Source organism: Symphalangus syndactylus, chromosome 22 (assembly GCF_028878055.3).
Source record: "Symphalangus syndactylus isolate Jambi chromosome 22, NHGRI_mSymSyn1-v2.1_pri, whole genome shotgun sequence".
NCBI lineage: Eukaryota > Metazoa > Chordata > Mammalia > Primates > Hylobatidae > Symphalangus > Symphalangus syndactylus.
The window spans coordinates 26,745,467-26,765,750 of NC_072444.2; the positions used below are offsets into that span (position 1 = coordinate 26,745,467).

The 20,284-nt window shown below is 43.3% G+C and overlaps 1 protein-coding gene across 6 annotated transcripts in view; it reads right to left on the minus strand.

Moving 5' to 3' along the window:
• UBE4B (ubiquitination factor E4B) overlaps positions 1–20,284 on the minus strand; it is a 156,099-nt gene that overhangs the window by 60,269 nt on the left and 75,546 nt on the right. For 2 of the 6 annotated variants that reach the window (XM_055261860.2, XM_055261858.2), the window contains exons 5-11: positions 19,509–19,653; positions 17,031–17,259; positions 16,196–16,582; positions 11,875–11,922; positions 5,314–5,455; positions 3,317–3,417; positions 853–967 (exon numbers count right to left, since the gene is read on the minus strand). In XM_055261860.2, the coding sequence (XP_055117835.1) occupies positions 853–967; positions 3,317–3,417; positions 5,314–5,455; positions 11,875–11,922; positions 16,196–16,582; positions 17,031–17,259; positions 19,509–19,653 (1,167 nt within the window). Of the gene's footprint in view, positions 1–852; positions 968–3,316; positions 3,418–5,313; positions 5,456–11,874; positions 11,923–15,405; positions 15,559–16,195; positions 16,583–17,030; positions 17,260–19,508; positions 19,654–20,284 lie in introns of all 6 variants that reach the window. The other 4 variants (XM_055261863.2, XM_063631926.1, XM_055261857.2 and 1 more) reach the window with 3 other exon arrangements.

Sequence of the window (20,284 nt, forward strand, 5' to 3'; positions counted from 1 at the left end):
AAAGGTCTTAAAATTAACAGTTATAAATAATCTTAGGTATAAAACAGAGTGAAAGGAATCATACCAATTATAGCTATTGCCTCTGTTATTCTCTGTAGTCACAAAAAAGGAAGTGATGATACAGCAAACTGTAAGAAAATTTGATAAGGGCCCTTTCATCAGGGAAAAAACGTGTGTGACAGTTGCTAAAGGCAAAGTGCTTACTTTCCCAAACAGGTCCTTCAAACAGCAATGTTAACGACAAAGTTTCACCTTGGAAGAAACCTTCAAGACTACGTACACAGCTTTATTTTTAAGCACTACATATCTGCATTTTCACCTGGCTTTACACAATGAGATACCAAAATAATGTATAAATACCAAATGAAATAATTAGGAAGATATGAGACATCTTTCCTAGTGGGAAGAAGACAAAGATTCTATATGGCACGCAGGGTGCCAATGAGCTAATATGGTCATTAAGTTAATCTTACAAACTCAGAGAATGAATTTTTGACACTACTTATCTGGCAAATGCATATCATGCCTTATGCCGTCTCTGGGTATTCTTGTTTAAAAAGCTCCTTGAAATCAGGAACGGGGCCTTACATATTTTTTTTCATATTGCCCAAAGCACCTGGCGTAGACCTCGTTTAAAAGATAGATGTTTGACTGATTCGTTGAAATGGGCGCATGATTTGAACAATGCAGCTGTCAATCTGATTTCCTCAAAAGAATATTGGGTAGGCCTTCTCTCTAATAACACATGGACGTTCAAATTCAGGCAAAAGTTTTCAATGTATGGTCAGAAATTGGCCTTGACATAGAGGCTCTCAGGCTAAAATTTGCAAGAGTAAACTCATACGACCGTACCTGCTTGAACACTTCTTCATCCTGGTGAGTGGTTCTCACCAGTTCCTGAATGAAGCCATATGGGAGATTCCTACACAGCATATACGGCACTAGGAAGGACGGCTGCTGCAAGGACCTGTGGACCCATGAACATTAGGGACGGTGATGAAGTCAACTCACTACAGAGGCACGTAAAATGTCATGTCAGCAACAACTGCCCAGTCAAAAGTCAAACTTGACATCTCCCAAATATTCTGCAAAATAGTTTCAGGCGAAAGCTAACCCTTCTTACCAATAGTAATCACTTTTTGGTCTTTTTAATGAGACATTATGGGAAGTTTCAAAGAATTCATCTTTTCCTACATAGAGCCCTTTAAAAATGAAGCACTGAAAAAAGGAAGCATGGCCAGGCATGGTGGCTCATGCCTGCAATACCAGCACTTTGGGAGGCCGAGGTGGGAGGATCACTTGAGGCCCAGAGTTGAAGACCAGTCTGGGCAACATAGCAAGACTCTGTCTCTACAAAAAGTGAAAATATCAACTGGGCAAGATGGTGTGTGCCTGGAGTCCTGGCTACTTGGAAGGCTGAGGCAGGAGGACTGCTTGAGCCCAGGAGTTTGAGGTTATAGTGAGCACTCCAGCCTAGGCAACAGAGTGAGATTCTGTCTCTTAAAAATAAATAAATAAATAAATAAAAATAAAAAAGGAGTATTATATGTTTTTTGTTGTTGTTTGTTGTTTTTTAGAGACGGAGTCTCGCTCTATTGCCCAGGCTGGAGTACAGTGGCGTGATTTCAGCTCACTGCAACCTCCGCCTCCTGGGTTCAAGTGATTCTCCTGCTCAGCCTCCCAAGTAGCTGGGACTACAGGCACCTGCCACCACGCCTGGCTAATTTTTGTATTTTTAGTAGAGACAGGGTTTCACCATGTTGGCCCCAAACTCCTGACCTCAGGTGATCCACCCACCTCAGCCTCCCAAAGTGCTGGGATTACAGGTGTGAGCCACCACACCCGGCCGTATTATATGTTTCTTTATGCCTCATCTAAATTGTTGGAAAAAAAATATTAGTAGTGGCTGAGGGCTTATTAATTTTAATCAAGGAACGTTTTTTAAAGTTTTGGTACATGTATATAATTTTCCTTCTTTTTGAACAGTTTCAAAAACATATGGTTATGGCATACAAAATAACATAAGAACACCTAGAATAAATAATTGTAATGTTATGTTTGTGAATTTTTATTTATTTAGTATTATTATTATTTTTTGAGACAGTCTTGCTCTGTTGCCCAGGCTGGAGTGAAGGGGGGTGATCTCAGCTCACTGCAACCTCCACCTCCCAGGTTCAAGCGATTCTCGTGCCTCAGCCTCCCCAGTAGTTGGGATTACAGGTGCGTGCCACCATGCCCAGCTAATTTTTTGTATTTTTAGTAGAGACAGGGTTTCACCATGTTGCCCAGGCTGGTCATGAAGTCCTGAGCTCAGGCAATCCATCCGCCTTGGCCTCCCAAAGCGATAGGATTATAGGCGTGAGCCTGGCCTGTAAACTTTTAATTTTTTATTATTTTATTAATTTTTATTTTTTGAGACAGAGTCCTGCTCTGTCACTCAGGCTGGAGTGCAGTGGCACGATCTCAGCTGCAACCTCCACCTCCTGGGTTCAAACGATTCTCCAGCCTCAGCCTCCCAGGTAGCTGAGATTACAGGCACACGCCACAATGCCCGGCTAAGTCTTTAGTATTTTTAGTAGAGACGGAATTTCGCCATGTTGGCCAGGCTAGTCTCAAACTCCTGACCTCAGGTGATTCGCCAGCCTCAGCCTCCCAAAGTGCTGGGATTACAGGTGTGAGCCACCACGCTCGGTCTAAACTTTTAAATGTAAGCTTTTTCCTTTAGATATTTTTTATATAAAAGAAATGAAATATACATCCTTTTTAAAAACTTGCTACCTTTAGAAGACTGAGAGGCAAAGAAAAAAAATTTTTAAAAACAAAATAAAAACAAAAATTTGCAACCTTTATAGGATTCTCAGAAGCAAATAATGTAGCACTTTGGTCGATTCCTAAACTATTCATTCCATTACTATTCTTTATTACTCAGTAACAGAAATTGACCGTGTTATACATGAAAGGTGATGATCCACACATTTTATCAAATACCTCCACCAACTTCAGGCAGTTGCTGTACAGTCAGTTACTAATTTTCTGCCTTGCTTGCCCACATAGTTCAACAATGGTCTATTTCAAAAAGCAGGCAGAATTCTTAAAACAACTCATTTCTTTTTAAAATATGCTTTGTTCTACTTTAGAAGATGAGGAAGAAAGGAGTCTTTATTTTCACAGTATTTTAGCGAAGGAAAGGGACCTTCATTTTACAGGTGAGGAAGGGAGTTATCTAAGGTGGTGCAAGAATGGCTGGAGAGCCTGATGTCCACTGATGGAAGGGCCCTCTGCCTGCTAATGTCAAGCGCGTCACGGGTCTTCATACCTGGGCTGTGTTAGGGAGCCTTGTAGTACTAAAGCAGTATGGGATATGCACTGTGAGCGGATGTTGCTCAGAAGCTGGCTGACTGCTGGCTGGCTGCACATCTGAAAAGGAAAGGTGGAAGTGAGGACGACAAGAAACAAACAATACAATTTCATGCTGTTAAAAACAAGAGTTAAAAGGATGGACCATCAGTAAACAGCGTGCTTTCCTCTTCCTTTATTCTTAGTGAACGAGCTACAGTAACTGTGCCTTCCAAGTGTACTGCCTCTGCAGAAACTGATGTCAGAGAAGAAAGAAGCGTTAAGTTTGAGGTGACCAAACTTACACTTAAGAACCTTGGAGCCTGGGCGTGGTGGCTCACACCTGTAATTCCAGCACTTTGGGAGGCCAAGGCGAGCAAATCACTTGAGGTCAGAAGTTTAAGACTAGCCTAGGCCGGGCGCGGTGGCTCACACCTGTGATCTCAGCACTTTGGGAGGCCGAGACGGGCGGATCACAAGGTCAGGAGATTGACGCCATCCTGGCCAACATAGTGAAACCCCATCTCTACTAAAAGACAAAAAATTAGCCAGACATGGTGGTGCACGCCTATAGTCCCAGCTACTCGGGAGGCTGAGGGAGGGGAATCACTTGAACCCAGGAGGCAGAGATTGCAGTGAGCCGAGATTGTGCCACTGCACTCCAGCCTGGCGACAGAGTGACACTCCATCACAAAAAAAAAAAAAAAAAAAAGACCAGCCTGGCCAACATGGTGAAACCCCATCTCTACTAAAAAAAAAAAAAAAAATTAGCTGGGTGTGCCAGGTGCAGTGCTTCACACTTGTAATCCCAGCACTTTGGGAGGCCAAGGTGGGTGGATCACCTGAGGTCGGGAGTTGGAGACCAGCCTGACTAATACGGAGAAACCCCATCTCTACTAAAAATACAAAATTAGCCGGGCATGGTGGCTCATGCCTGTAATCCCAGCTACTCAGGAGGCTGAGGCAGGAGAATTGCTTGAACCCAGGAGGCAGAGGTTGCGGTGAGCCGAGATTGTGCCATTGTACTCCAGCCTGGGCAACAAGAGTGAAACTCCGTCTCAAAAGAAAAAAAAAATTAGCTGGGTGTGTTGGCAGGTGCCTATAATCCCAGCTACTCGGGAGGCTGAGGCAGAATTGCTTGAACCTAGGAGGTGGAGGTTGCAGTGAGCTGAGATAGCACCACTGCACTCCAGCCTGGGTGACAGAACGAGACTCCGTCTCAAAAAACAAAAAAACAAAAAACCTTGGAGACGTGCCCACTCATTTCGCTCCCGCTAAGGCTAAGTACAACAAAGCCCAAAGAAGGCCCTTTACAAATATGAAACTAACCAGTCGATGACGAGGTTCGTTTCTAACGTAAAACTAAAATCAGAAAATGAAATAGGAATAAAATGAGAAAACAATGAAGCCAGTCAACAGAAGTGATGGGAAAAGGGTAGCTTACTGAGTTTAAGCCCAGCCTTGCAACTTATTATTTATGTGATTCTGGACAAGTACTTAATCTCTCTGAGAGTCATTTGCATAGTCATACATTGGAAAAAGAATGCCTATGTTATACCAGGTTCCACTGCACTAACAGAGCAACTGTGAGGATACAAGCTAATGTCGACCTGGCACAGTCCTCGGCAATCTACAGAGGCTCTATAATGTTGGTTATTTCAACAAACCAGTAGAATTATCAGGGCCATATGAGTCACTGGCGTTACCCAGCTACAGTGTGGTCAAGAGAGGACTCTGAAGCCAGGCCATCTAAGTTCAGACCTTGGCCTTGTCTTCACTAGAATGTGAGTTCCACGAGGGCAGGGATCCCTGTTTTGTTCGACACATCCTAAGTTCCTAGTACTGTGCCTGGCACATGGCAAATGCTCGATAATTGCTTTACTGATTGAATAAGTGAATGAATGCTCCAGGGGTGGGGATAATCAAACAAATAACTAGGCTTTTTTTTTTTTTTTAAGTTAATCCATTTCATGTTACCTTTGGTGCTTTTTTTTCCTCTATTCCAACTCGGTCGAAACACTCGATGAGGTAGTTCAGCATATCTGTCTCTTTGCAGGTTTCAATGGTGAAATGGTCACTGTAGGAATCCCAATTACTTGCTCCACCAGAGGCTCCCAAACTTTAGAGAAGATAAAAAGAAATTATGATTCTTATCTCTTATTTTTGGCAGAGTTTGCATTTCTGCAGCAGAAAGCCTGTTAGGATCCCTATACACATAACAAAGCACAAACACCCATGCGGCCAAGATCCACCCTGACTGCTTGTTTCACCTGCTCCAAAGCCAACGATAGTAAATTTTGGTAACATTTTAGGGACCTAAGAAGGGCTGCTTCTTACTGCAGGTGGCAACTTATAAAACCGGAAGCACTAAGAACTGGTACCAAGCGTTAAGCATTGGAAGGGACATCACAGGTACTTTAACCAAAAAGAATGGCATCACTCAGAGACCTGTAGGTTAAAGCCAGACTATGCTACTGCTGTAATCAAACTCTTTAGGGGAGAAGTTATAAGGGACTGACAAAATAGCCCTCATCTTTGTGATTTCTACCGTGGATCTCAAAAGCCCTCATCTAACATTTGGCAATAGAACCAAAGGTTAAGAAACTCTCCCGTTAGGAGGAGACATGAACACATTTGCTATTAACATAAAAACTCCAAAACTATCAGTGAAAAAGGTAAAGTAGTACAGTAAAAGACAAAACAAAAATATTGTACTAGGAGTAACCAGACGTGGGTTCTAGTCTCAACCCCACTGCTTACTTGTTACCTGAACCTAGAACCTCTATCTCTTTTGCAGTGGGGTTTTAATGAAATAATGTGGAGGTGCTTTGTAAAGTATCAGCAGTCTATACTGTGAAGCACTGTTATGTTAGTAATAACTATCCTCTGAGATAAAAACCAAACATAAGCACAAGAGTTAAATTTGAGGACATTAAACAAAGTTAAAATCAATCATTGACAGGCCACATAACAAATCTGGTGTTTAACTCACAAACGGATTTGATATACATAAAAGACACATATGGATTAATTATGACAAAGGAAAAAGTAAGGAGTACTGAAATGAAGACAATGAGAAAACATAAACTTAGCAAAAAAGCTACATACAGAAGATGATAAAGGATGGTAATATGGCCGGGTATGGTGGCTCATGCCTGTAATCCCAGCACTTTCGTAGACCAAGGCAGGTGGATCACTTGAGGCCATGAGTTCAAGACCAGCCTGACCAACAGGGCGAAACCCTGTTTCTACTAAAAATACAAAAATTTGTTGGGCGTGGTGGCACACGTCTGTAATCCCAGCCACTCAGGAGGCTGAGGCACAAGAATCACTTGAACGTGCGTGGGAGGAGGTTGTTGCAGTGATCCGAGATCATGCCACTACACTCCTGCCTGGGCGACAGAGAGAGACGCTGTCCTAAAATAAAAAAGTATGGGAACATCAGGAATGTGAGAGACACATCCCTACTTCAACCCAGGACACAGAATTAATGTCTAGAAACTAACAGGACCAAGAGGAATTGACATGTTTTACAGACAGATAGATATGCATAACTAATTTTGTAACACATGCGCCACATAACAACATTTCACTCTATGATGGACCACATATACCACAGTGGTCCCACAAGGTTATAATGCCATATTTTTACTGTATCTTTTCTATGTTTCGACATGTTTAGATACACCAATACTCACCATAATTGGCATAATCATCTAATTGTCTAGAGTGTTCAGTACACTAACATGCAGTACAGGTTTGTAGCCTAAGAGAAATAGGCTATACATCACATAGCCTAGGTGTGTAGTAGGCTGTATGATCTAGGTTGTGTAAGTATACTCTATGATGTTCACACAATGACCAATCTGCCTAACGATCCATTTCTCAGAATGTATCCCTCTCGTTAAGGGACACATGTCTGTATGGACATCATTGTCCTTAGACTTCTGGAAAACTACAAATAATTGACCTTGGAATAAAGGTATGATATTGGCCAAGTGCGGTGGCTCATGCCTGTAATCCCAGAACTTTGGGAGGCTAGGGCAGGTGGATCACTTGAGGTATGGGAGTTCGAAACCAGCCTGACGAACATGGTGAAACCCTATCTCTACTAAAAATACAAAAAAATTAGCCAGGCATGGTGGTGTGTGCCTGTAATCCCAGCTACTTGGGAGGCTGAGGCAGGACAATCTCTTGAACCCAGGAGGCAGAGGCTGCCGTGAGCTGAGATTGCACCACTACACTCCAGCCTGGGCAACAGAGCGACTATGATATTGGCTGGGCACGGTGGCTCATGCCTGTAATCCCAGCACTTTTAGGAGGCCAAGGCGGGCAGATCACTTGAGGTCAGGAGTTCAAGACCAGCCTGGCCTGCTATCAAAAAAAAAAAAAAAGTATGGTATTAAAGTATTTCAGTAAGAAGGAGAAAACAATGCTACTTTGAAATCCAAGGCGTTCAGCCCAGAGTCTAGTAAATTTGAACTCCAACAACCTGTAACATAGGTCTGACAGGTGAAAGCGAAGGGAGACAGTGAGGCTGAGAAGCAGTCAAAGGAACAAGGCAGCCAACTCCCTGCCGACTGAGTAGGTAACTAAGCCACTCACAAAGCCTTCGCCAGAGTCACGACAAGGCTGGGCAGGTCTGTGTGGGATCCCTTAACAAACAAAGGCAATTAATTATTGTGTCTTTTTTTTTTTTTTTGAGATGGAGTCTCGCTCTGCCACCCAGGTTGGAGAGCAGTGGTGTGATCTCCGCTCAGTGCAAACTCTGCCTTCTGGGTTCAAGCAATTCTTGTGCCTCAGCCTCCCAAGTAGCTGGGACTACAGGCGCTTGCCACCATGTACAGCTAATTTTTGTATTTTTAGTAGAGACGGTGTTTCACCATGTTGGCCGGGATAGTCTTGAACTCCTGACCTCAGGTGATCCATCTGCCTCAGCCTCACAAAGTGCTGGGATTACAGGTGTGAGCCACAGCACCTGGCCAATTATTGTGTCTTTATAGCAGCTAATTTTTTGGTATACTTTATTAATTAATGCCAGGATCTGGTATCTGTTGACTGGCAGGGAACCCCCCCGAAACGAAAAAAGAAATATCTATCTTTGCTTGTAGCAATTTTAGTTAGTTTCAAGACCTGCGATCCCTCCTCTGCTGCTAATATTCATAACTCAGTGACTATATTCACTGCACTTTGCAAGGATGAACTTTGCTAAAACAGGCTTGTACCTACACACAATTGAGGGTAATTTTCCTATGAACAGCTCTTGCAGATGACAATGAAAATACATCTTCTTCATGTTTAAAATGAAAATATGAAACTCTATTTCTTGATAATAAGCCCCATTTTTCTCACATCTTTACATTTCTGGGAAGAAACGCATCTTTTTTTTTTTTTTGAGATGGAGTCTTGCTCTGTCACCCAGGCTGGAGTGCAGTGGCACGATCTCGGCTCACTGCAACCTCTGCATCCCAAGTTCAAGCGATTCTCCTGCCTCAGCCTCCTGAGCACCTGGGACTACAGGCGCACGCCATGCCTGGCTAATTTTTGTATTTTTAGTAGAGACGGGGTTTCACCATGTTGGCCAGGATGACCTCAATCTCCTGACCTTGTGATCCACCCATTTCGGCCTCCCAAAGGGCTAGGATTACAGGCGTGAGCCACCGCGTCCGGCCAAAAAGCATCTTATGTTTGATGTCAATAGGTCCTTGCCAGCTGCCAGGCCTCAGTCTGATGCAGCACCCCCGGCTAGCATGTGAGCGTGCATGTGAACTCATCATGCTTAGATGGCGCTGGCTCATGTAAATGCCACTGAAATTACTCCCATTCCTAGCAATACATCCTACTTCATTTTAACTTAAATTTGAAACCCTCACTGCCACTTGAAATATTTTCACAAACTGTTCACTCACACATGAAAAGTGACAATGTATGTAGAAGACTATGTAGATGATTGCTTTCTTGTGCCAGGCGATGCGAGGAAAGGCACTCAGGATATATGAGAGAATGTTTAAAGCTAAAAGAGCTCTGTGTGTTTTGGTGATGATATGGTTGGGATGTTTGTCCAAATCTCACGTTGAAATGCCGTCCCCAGTGTTGGAGCGCAGGCCTAGTGGGAGGTGACTGGATCATGGGGGCAGATCCCTCACCAATGGCTTAGTACCATCCCCTTGGTGATGAGTGAGTTCTCGCTTAGTGAGTTCACGTGAGATCTGGTTGTTTAAAAGAGTCTGGGATATCCTCCTCCTCTCTGTTGCTCCTGCTTTCACCATGTGACCTGCCTGCTCCCCTTTCACCTCCTGCCATGACTGGAAGCTTTCTGAGGCCCTCAAAAGAAGCAGATGCTGGTGTCATGCTTCTTGGACAGCCTGAGGTACCGTGAGCCAATTAAATCTCTTTTCGTTATAAATTACCCTTTCTGTATGGCAATGCAAATGGACTAACACAGTGATCACCAGCCAGGCACCAAACAAGCTGACTTGCAAGGCAGGGGGTGGGGGGAAGTGAAACAAAGCTTTAACCAAACAGGAAATGTAGCATCGACCTCAGTATTTGTCAATATGTTTCAAAATTATAATATTAATCCTAAAGGTGCCAGGGTAAATCATGATCACAAGTAAGAAAAGTGGCCAGTTTCACTAATACAAGCATAAGTGTCAATGGTCAAAAACTGATTTACAAGAATTTTTAGATTCAAACTGAAGGAGGTAGATTCAAATTTTGAGTGTGATACTGAAGGAGAAAGCGGTATATAGTACATGCATAAATTTATGCTATGAAGAAATATTTCTAAACTTTGGGAGGCTGGGGGGTGGGGGGACAGATCACTTGAGGTCAGGAGTTCGAGACCAGCCTGGCCAATGTGATAAAACCCCGTCTCTACTAAAAATACAGAAATTAGCCGGGCATGGTGGCAGGCGCGTGTAATCCCAGCTACTTGGGAGGCTGAGGCAAGTGAATCACTTGAACCTGGGAGATGGAGGCTGCAGTGAGCTGAGATCGCACCACTGCAACCCAGCCTGGGAGACAGAGCGAGACTCCGCCTAAAACAAAACAAAACAAAAAAGAAATATTTCTAAATGTTTAAAGTAGTATTTAATATTTTCCCTCAGCTGTACAAAATTCACGATGCTTTTACGACTGTGACATCCTAAAATCTTGGAAATATGTCATATTTAAGTCCTAAGAGCATCTAGAAAATTATACCTCCCTCTGGGAGAATATGCAAAGCATTTTTTGATAACTATATTAGCAGTCCAATGTAACCAAGTAATTACTTCACCTAATAGAAACAGAGCTGCATCCTTTGAAGACACAATGTAAATGTGCCTAGGGATTACACACGCATCAGATCTGTGCAGACTGAATCCTATTTTAAATGCACCAATAAAACTTGCTCTTAAAGGCACTCTGTTTCAGTTTCTTCTATAATTACCCTCCCATTTACTGACTTCTCAAATGCAGCCTTTGGAATTTGCATTTTCTTTCTTTTTTTTATTTTTTTCAGACAGAGTCTTGCTCTGTCGCCCAGGCTGGAGTGCAGTGGTGTGATCTTGGCTCACTGCAACCTCTGCCTCCCAGATTCAAGTGATTCTCCTGCCTCAGCCTAGTTGCTGGGATTATAGGCACATGCCACCATGCCTGCCTAATTTTTGTATTTTTAGTAGAGAGGAGGTTTCACCATGTTGGCCAGGCTGGTCTTGAACTCCTGACCTCAAGTGATCTGCCCACCTCGGCCTCTCAAAGTGCTGGGATTACAGGTGTGAGCCACCGCACCTGGCCTTGCATTTTCTCATAGCAAGGCAAAGTCAGAGTTGTGCAGGTTTAAGCACTATAAATTCATTTAACAAATGTTGCTAATGGATGTTCTGTGTTCTAGGCACTGCTGTAGGTCCTGGAATAGTGCATGGAACCAGACAGATGAAGAGCGACGGTGTGCGTGCGTGGGTGCGTGTGTGTTCTATATAATGTTTGAGACAATGAGGTCAGTGGCCACCCTCTGATAGACCTGAGGAGAGTGAGGGAGCTGGCCATACTGCTATCTAGCGGGGACAGTGGTCCGAAGGGGAGAAACAAGTACAAAGGCCTAAGGCAGGGGGGAGTATTATGTGCAAAGAACAGCAGTCCAGTATATGAGCTAGGGGAAGTAGGCGAGTAGAGGGAGATTAAGTTAGAATGGGGCATGTATGTGCATGTGTGCTTGGTGTAGGGGTGTGTGTGTAGTGTATGTGTGTGTATAGTATGTGGAGTGTACGTGAGATGCAGGGCCTTGTAGAAGACCATGGTCAGAGGCTTTGGATTTTACTCTGTGTGAGAAGGGAAATCACTGGGAGTTCTTAGGGATAGACATGGTGGAAAGACCGTGTGTGTGTGAGAGAGAGAGAGAGACAGAGAGACAGAGAGAGACAGAGAGAAAGAGAGGGACAGGGTTTCACTCTATCACCCAGGCTGGAGTGCAGTGGCATGCTCATGACTCACTGCAGCCTCTAACTCCTGGCTCAGGCAAGCCTCCCACCTCAGCCTCCAAAGTGATAGGATTACCTGTGCTTGCCACTGTGCCCAGCCAGAAGGATTTCTTTTCCACTGTTTCTGTTTCAACCCCAAGCAGTGACGATTGGCAAAAAGAGGAGAGTGAATGTCAACGTTTTTCACTATTCACTAATTTTCCCTTTCTCTACTCATATAAGGTTTGTGACAGTCAAGATTTAACCTCCTTCACTGAAATATCTACAGTTAAAAAACAAACACAAAACCACCAAATTTCTTTCTAGTCATCAACTTCCTAGGAAACAATTAGAAACATTTTCCTCAGGATAACTTCTATGGTATCTTTATCACAGGGTAATTCTTTTTTTTTTTTTTTTCCAGATCAACTTCCAGCTCTTATTTATTGATTTATTGATTTTTATTAACTTTTATTTTAGGTTTGGGGGTACATATGAAGGTCTGTTACACAGGTAAATTCCTGTTAAGGAGGTTTGCTGTACAGATTATTTCATCATCCATGCGTTAAGCCCAGCACCCAACAGTTATCTTTTCACATACAGTAATTCTCACTTCACTCACTTATGCCACTCCTGCAAAAAGCAGTTCTTTATAACTCAAACAGTTCTTTTCTCAGAAGTCTGCAAAACATTACAGAAGGAATGTTTTACCTTTTCAAAATTAATACTTATCGTCACCCCTATAAATACTTAACATATACATGTATGTCCCAACTACTTCCAAAAAGATTTGTAAGACATCGAATCCACTGGGCCAGCAGATGGAGAGAGCGATCCAACCCCTGATGATTCTTTCTTCTATGACATTAGTCTTACCAGGCGAGAAGTGGGTGTTAAAATTGCTTACTTCAGAGTAAACAAAATTCTGGCAAGATCAATGAGAAAGGGGGAAGGAAAAATACTATTTCTTTGCTGACTGCTCAAAGTAACAAGGTTTTGGCTAGACGCAGTCGCTCACGCCTGTAATCCCAGCAATTTGGGAGGCCGAGAGGCTGATCACCTGAGGTCAGAAGTTTGAGACGTTGGGAGGCCAAGGTTGGCAGATCACCTGAGGTCTGGAGTTTGAGACCACCCTGGCCAACATGGTGAAACCCTGTCTCTACTAAAAATACAAAAATTAGCCAGGTGTGGTAGCATGCGCTTGTAATCCCAGCTACTTGGGAAGCTGAGGCACGAGAATTGCTTAAACCCAGGAGGTGAAGGTTGCAGTGAGCCAAGATCACTCCACTGCACTCCAGCTTGGGTGACAAAGCGAGACTCCGTCTCAAAAAAAAAAAAAAAAGTAACAAGGTTTTTTGCTAGCTCTTCTTGGCTCTGACCCTACTTAGAAGCCCCTAAGTTCTTCTACTTGTTTACATAGTCATGTTATGTATTTTTACCCATGCTTTGGCATTCTTTTTTATATCAACTAAGAACCTACAAGCTGCCAAAATCTGAATGATCACAGTTCACTGTAACGGCCAATAAGGGACATACCAACTGACTGGGATGGCATTTTGTAACTAAGGAGCAAAATGCTGGCACTTCCTTGCCAAAGGAACCGAGTAGATGCACAGACTCTTGGCAGCAAAAACAGTAGTAAGGAACAAGAACAAACAAGACCTATTTGGGCAAAAATGGAAAAGCGGGTGGCAGCACGGTGTGGTGGTGAACGTGAGTCTGGATTCAGGATGCTCGAGTCTGAATGTATTTCTATGACTTTGACCCTCTTGTCCATCCCCCCCGCCCCGCCCGTTCCCCCCGCCACTTCCTCACAGTAGGCTACAGCGAGGAGTAAAGGGGGCTGATGCACGGACAGCGCTGACACCACATCTGGCGCACAATGCTCCATGAGTATTTGCAGCTATTTTTATACACTTGGTAAATTTTATTCCTCCTAGCAGGGAGAGAATTTAGATCTGAGGCAAGGCTGGGGTGTTAGAAGTCCAGAAAGAGAGGTATTAGTAAAAGCAGCGCACAATCTGATATGGTTGTTAGAGAAAGTCACAACTAAATAGGCCAGGGAGAGAAAATTTCTCCCACAGAAAATTTACAGTAAAACAGATAACACAGCACTTTCACCATGTGGAAACTGATTCCTAGGAAGGATGCCTGCTTTATTACTATAATCATGCGATAGGATTTTATCTACGTGAAAAAGATACTTTCACCTATGGGAAATTTACTTGAGAAATGGTGACAAAATGTTCAACGTAATACAAATATCAACCTTCCTGAATCAATATTCAACCTTGTATCAACATTCCTCTGTCTCTTTATATATTCTCTAATGATTCTTCTGAACACCATCGAATTGAATGAGGTGTACCTAACTCCTACTGCAGTCTCTATTTATAGCCTGGAGTTATTTTTGAACAGTGCTGGGCACAAACACCAACTCAGTCCATAGGAAACTTCAATTTAAGAGCAAAATTGTAAGACAATGAGTCAGACGATTAGAAAGAAGGTGCTATTATATTCTCTTGCTCAAAGTCACCTACACAACCCAAGTAGTGCTTTTCACTCGGTTTCCAGGGGTAAACATTCAGCAACATCCGGAACTATGTTTCAGCCTCTGCGGTCATTTCAAAGGCTCTTTAAACAAATGGGGTCTGGCTTCACTGAGGTCCAGGAGGTGCTGAGAGAAATTTAAGGCTAGACATGAAAGCAAAGTCACAGTTATGCCAGACGGTATGACCTCATATGTTCTTCGATGGACTGCCCAGACTGAGCTCAATGGGGGTGAACGGGGGTGGGGGGTGGGTGGGGGAGGCTGGAAGGGGGTGGGAAGGGAGCACACACATACACGTACACACACACACACACCTCCCCCAAATCCCAGCCCCTCTCCCATTACTAAATAGCAGCAATCCATGCAACTGTACTTAAGAAAACATGCCTCAGAGAGTACAAGTTGTCACATCTGGTAGTTCACAATAACATTCTCGCAATAGATAAATGAAGGGTCCCTTATTTTAGATCTAAAGGCGATAAACTTGATGACTGATCTTTAATCTGTTTTCATGCTTTTGAAAAATGATTATACATAAAGTTTTCCTCCAAACTTGCCAGGCGACAACTCTGAAAATTCTCGGGCCAGACACAGTGGCTCACTCCTGTAATCCCAACATTTTGGGAGGCCGAGACGGGCAGATCACTTGAGGTCGGGAGTTCAAGACCAGCCTAGCCAACCTGGCGAAACCCTGTCTCTACTAAAAATACAAAAATTAGCCGGGCGTGGTGGTGGGCGCCTGTATTCCCAGCTACTTGGGAGTCTGAGGCAGGAGAATCGCTTGAACCCAGGAGGAGGAGGTTGCAGTGAGCCAAGATCGCACCACTGCACTCCAGCCTGGGCAACAAGAGCAGAATCTGTTTCAAAAAAAAAAAGAAAGAAAGAAAGAAAAAAAGAAAATTATCCTATGTGCTACTTCATCCCATGAGAAGGTCTGAACACATCAATATACTCTGGAGCCCACCTCATTTGACTATATCCTGCCTGGATTCAAAGCACACCCCTTGTTAGAGCTTATAGAAGTTAGTTCCTAAGCATCTATGCACATGCAGGGGTAAGACTCCATTCCTCTGATACCTGGACCCAAACTGGACACAAGAAAAATCATCACCACCACCACCACCTTCATCATCACCATCACCATCATCATCATCTTCTTCTTCATCTTCTTCATCACTACTGTCCCCAGAAAGTGCGAGGAAGAGGAAGGAGAAAGGATTGTCGTACATACTACCACAACAAAAGCAAAAAAGGCCATCAGAGAACAAAGAAAAAACAAGAGGGGGAGAAGCTTTTGCAACTGCTGTCCTTTTAAATAAACCGTACACTGAAACTTTTGGCCACTGACATGCAGAAACATAATTTACCTAAATTATAGGACACATACAGGTACATTTGAGAGAAGGGGCCACTGGATTAGTGGAATTCTGATACTACTTCCTTTTAAGAGACTGAACTTACATATAACTAAAACTCAACACATCAGGGCATGAACCAACCCACCTCACTCACCATAAGTAAAAAACACCAGGCCCAGATTTGCTCCCATACCTGCTTGGTCTGATTGCATTTCAACTACCACTGGCAACAGGACAAAAGGCCAAAAAGGGTTCCTGTGTGCCCCAACTCTCAAAGGGAAGAAAGGGATTCATAATAGAATAGAGCAACCCAAACTTTCTAGCATGATTAGAGCCCGGCAGAAGCATGGACTCAGAGTACGTGCCTACCAAACTAGTTAGCCGCACAGGTTAATAACCCAAAACAACAATTTAACAGAGTCAGTGTCACACAGCACTTCTTCCAAACTGTGTTAAACTCCTTTCCCTGCACCGCAAACACACACACAACTCTCCTGTGGGATAAATACCTAGGAGAGATCCTCAGGGAGGAGGGGCGTCTGCTCGCGGCACTGGGTGAGGCGGGTGGTGGGGGTGGACCCGTGCTGCTGGGCCTCTGTCTGGAACTGCTGGCAGGCACTGCTTGGGGGCTACTGGCAAGGGCAGGGGGACTTGGGGAGCTCGACAGAATGGAGACGCCTGAGGACGCCCATGGGTGAGTGACAGTGTAGGGGCGATACCGCGGGGATGAAGGCTGGCTTCCCGCAGCAGTTCCAGAGGCTGCACTGTGAGGACTGAGGGGAGTGGAAGGCACAGCCAACTGGCTGGCTGCACGGGAAGGTGAGGCAAGAGACGGGCCCATCACGGGAACAGAGCTCCAGAAACTGGGAGTGGGAGCCGGACTACTTTCATAGAGGCTAAATTAGTTGAGAAAGGGAGGAAAGAAGAGAAAAATCAAAGAAAAACTTGAGATAACTAACTAAAACAGAAAATATCAAGCTTTTAAAGGAGAATCATTTCAGTTCAAGTATAGCAGATAAACATCTAAATAATTATAATCTAATTGCTCTATTGATCTAGAGGCTATACTTACAAGACACTAAAGTCCCCATTCGAAGAATGATGTAGTATACACAGCCAACTGCTTCTAAAATTTCATCTAGCAATATCTTAACCATAGAGAGCCAAAAAATAATAATCTAGAAAAGAGAATTCCACTTCCAATGACTAAATCCACCTCCCCAAATATGATATATGCCATACCCTGTACGACACTGATTAACACTGTCAACAAACATTCCCTTCTCCTATGTACTTCACAGTTATTTTACTACCAGTTAGATGTGCAAAGAGAACCACACTGACCTAGACAAAGAGCTGGCACCAAAAGAGCCCACGTTGCAGAACATGGGGCTTGTGCCTGGATTGGAGCCAGTGTTTAGCAAGAGATTTCTGTCTGGTGACCGTGCTGCTGCAGCAATTGGCTGTGATGTGGCTGTCAGACTGGCAAATGGGTTTTCATCTCTGGTCTGAGTGGACATCATTAGCACTTCCATTAAAATCTGGCCAATCAAGTCCTTAAAATCGGAGAACACTGTTGGAAAGGCAGAATAAAGAACAGGTTACACACAGTTCAAACACAGGTTACACAGCCCTTGAATAAGCCAGCTGCCCCCGAGTGGTTTGATGCAGTATTCTGGATTAGATTCTGGAATGGTAAAAGGATATTAGTGGAAAACCTGGTGCAACCTAAATAAAGCCTTGTGTTTACTTAGTAGTAATTTCTTAGTTTTGACAAATGTACCATGGTTATATAAGATACTAACGTCAGGGGAAACTGGGTAAAGTATATACAGGAACTCCCTGCACTAACTGAAACTATTCCAAAATTAAAAGTTTATTAAAAAGAAAGTTGGGGTACAATCATTGAGAGTTACCGCTGATGAATATTAATTGTAAAAAGAAGCTACTCCCAACTATAGAGGTTACTTTATTATACTACAAATGCAACTGGGTTAATATTTCTTAGTCTAGATATGTTTTATAGATAGTAATAAAATTATTAAGTCCAAGGTTCAAAAGATTTTATGAAGGGTCCAAAATCTAATCACCATGTGGCTTTCAGGAGCAAATGCTACATTCTAGCTTCCTTCTTACTCTTTACAGCTCCCAGTTGATTTACTGTTAGTCTTTAGATACATTTTAAATACCACTAAACAAAAGTTTTAACTCATGGAAATTTTATCTGATTTGGTTATTTAAATTGCCACTTACATGTGTAAGACAGATTTGAGAATCTTAAGATTTACAATAAGAATAACAAGTAGCAGAGTTTCAAATACATGGTCTGCTCCATTAGTAGAGTTAATAAGTAAAATCAGAAATAGTCTTATCTATCCTCCAGAAATACAAAGGACTTTTTTTTCCCCTCCTCAGAAGACAGACAGCATAGAAAAGAGAAAGGTGATCTCCTTGATATTCACGCATCCATTTAAAATCTATCTATTGAGGGACTATTTTGTGTAAGATATCCTTCTAGGGATACATCAATGAGTAAAACAGACAAAAATCCCTACCATGAGGGAAGTTACATTCCAGTGATAGGCCAAAAAAACCACTCCAGCACACCTCCCATACCTCTTCTGCATTCCAAATGACTGCTGTAAAGAAAAAGGATAGTGCCCTATGATGCTGATATCTTGCTAAGAGTTTTACTATTTTGTTACAAGCTTGGCCTCTTAAAGTGGAATATCAGAAACACAGCAAAATGTCATTATGTTCTATCTTGCTATGCAGTTTAACCAAATAGAGCAATTCCACCGTCTATACGTGGCTTCATAGGCACTTCAAGCAGGTATAGCTCATACAGAACACTTCTCTCAGGATGCCTGGAGACCACCCACTATATCTATACTTCATAAGAGGAGGTAAGGCCAGGCTTGGTGGCTCAAGCCTGTAATCCCAGCACTTTGGGAGGCTGAGGTGGGCAGATCACGAGGTCAGGAGATCAAGACCATCCTGGCCAACACGGTGAACTCCTGTCTCTACTAAAACTACAAAAATTAGGCCAGTCACGGTGGCTCAAGCCTATAATCCCAGCACTTTGGGAGGCCAAGACGGGTGGATCACGAGGTCAGGAGATCAAGACCATCCTGGCCAACATGGTGAAACCCCGTCTCTACTAAAAATACAAAAATTAGCTGGGTGTGGTGGCGCATGCCTGTAATCCCAATTCGTGAGGCTGAGGCTGGAGAATCGCTTGAACCCCGGAGGTGGGGGTTGCAGTGAGCCGAGATTGCACCACTGCACTCCAGCCTGGTGCCAGAGCAAGACCCTGTCTCAAAAAAAAAAAAAAAAAAAACTACAAAAATTAGCTGGGCGTGGTGGTGCGCACCTGTAGTCCCAGCTACTCCAGTGGCCGAGGCAGAAGAATCGCTTGAACTCAGGAGGCAGAGGTTGCAGTCAGCTGAGATCATGCCACTGCACTCCAGCCTGGTGACAGTGAGATTCCGTCTCAAAAAAAATACATAAATAAAGAGGAGGTAATGCTCTAAGCACCTTCTTAGTACAAAGAGAAAAACTCCAACCCTGAGAAAATGGAGACCATTAGCTTATTTACATAGTATTGTAGAAATCATGAAAATGAAAAATAAGTTATCGATAAGATCAGTGGAAAGGGAAGAAAGTGGCTAAACAACTGTGTCTTCATCAAGAAGTATCCCTGTCATCAAAAATACAACCCAAGAGCAAGACGGAGTGAATGTGGATAACAGAGGGCAAAGATCTCACATCTTATTTTCTTGTCGAGTACTCTGCAGTAAGACTGCTGAGCTAGATTCCTACCTTCTTTTGGGTTCTGCTTAAACTGTGCAGAAAGAGAAGAAAGAAAGATGACATCTCTGTCCCGGTCCTTCCAAGAGACACGGAAGATCTTACAGACCAGCTGTAAGGCCTGCTCTTCAGACACTTCAGGGCCCGAGGAAGGCTCCTGGTGAAGAAGAAGATTTGCAGGTTAATTTCAAATAAGAGGTATGAGTTAGGTACTTCAATAGGAATATGTTATTCTGATTTAATTCATTATTAGTGATGATATTTTAAAAATGCATGAAACCATTCACCCACTGATTAGGGGAAAAGTAAGCCTATTCCTATAACATCAAAGTTACAACATCTAAGTCTCATGAGCTTACAATACATCTATGGGGAGCATTAAAGAGCAAAGATGGCCGGGCGTGGTGGCTCACACCTGTAATCCCAGCACTCTGGAAGGCCGAGGCCAGTGGATTACCTGAGGTCAGGAGCTCAAGACCAGCCTGGCCAACATGGTGAAACCCTGTCTCTACTAAAAATACAAAAATTAGCCAGGCGCAGCCTATAATCCCAGCTACTCGGGGGGCTGAGGCAGGAGAATCGCTTGAACCCAGGAGGCGGAGGTTGTGGTGAGCCGAGATCGCGCCACTGCACTCTAGCCTGGGCAACAGAGTGAGGCTCTGTCTCAAAAAAAAAAAAAAGAGCAAAGGCATTATCAAAAGTCACCAAGGAAAAATATGTGACAGAAGATGTACATATCCTATCTATTTACTTTTCTGAATTCCACAGGACCAGGTTAACATTCTAGG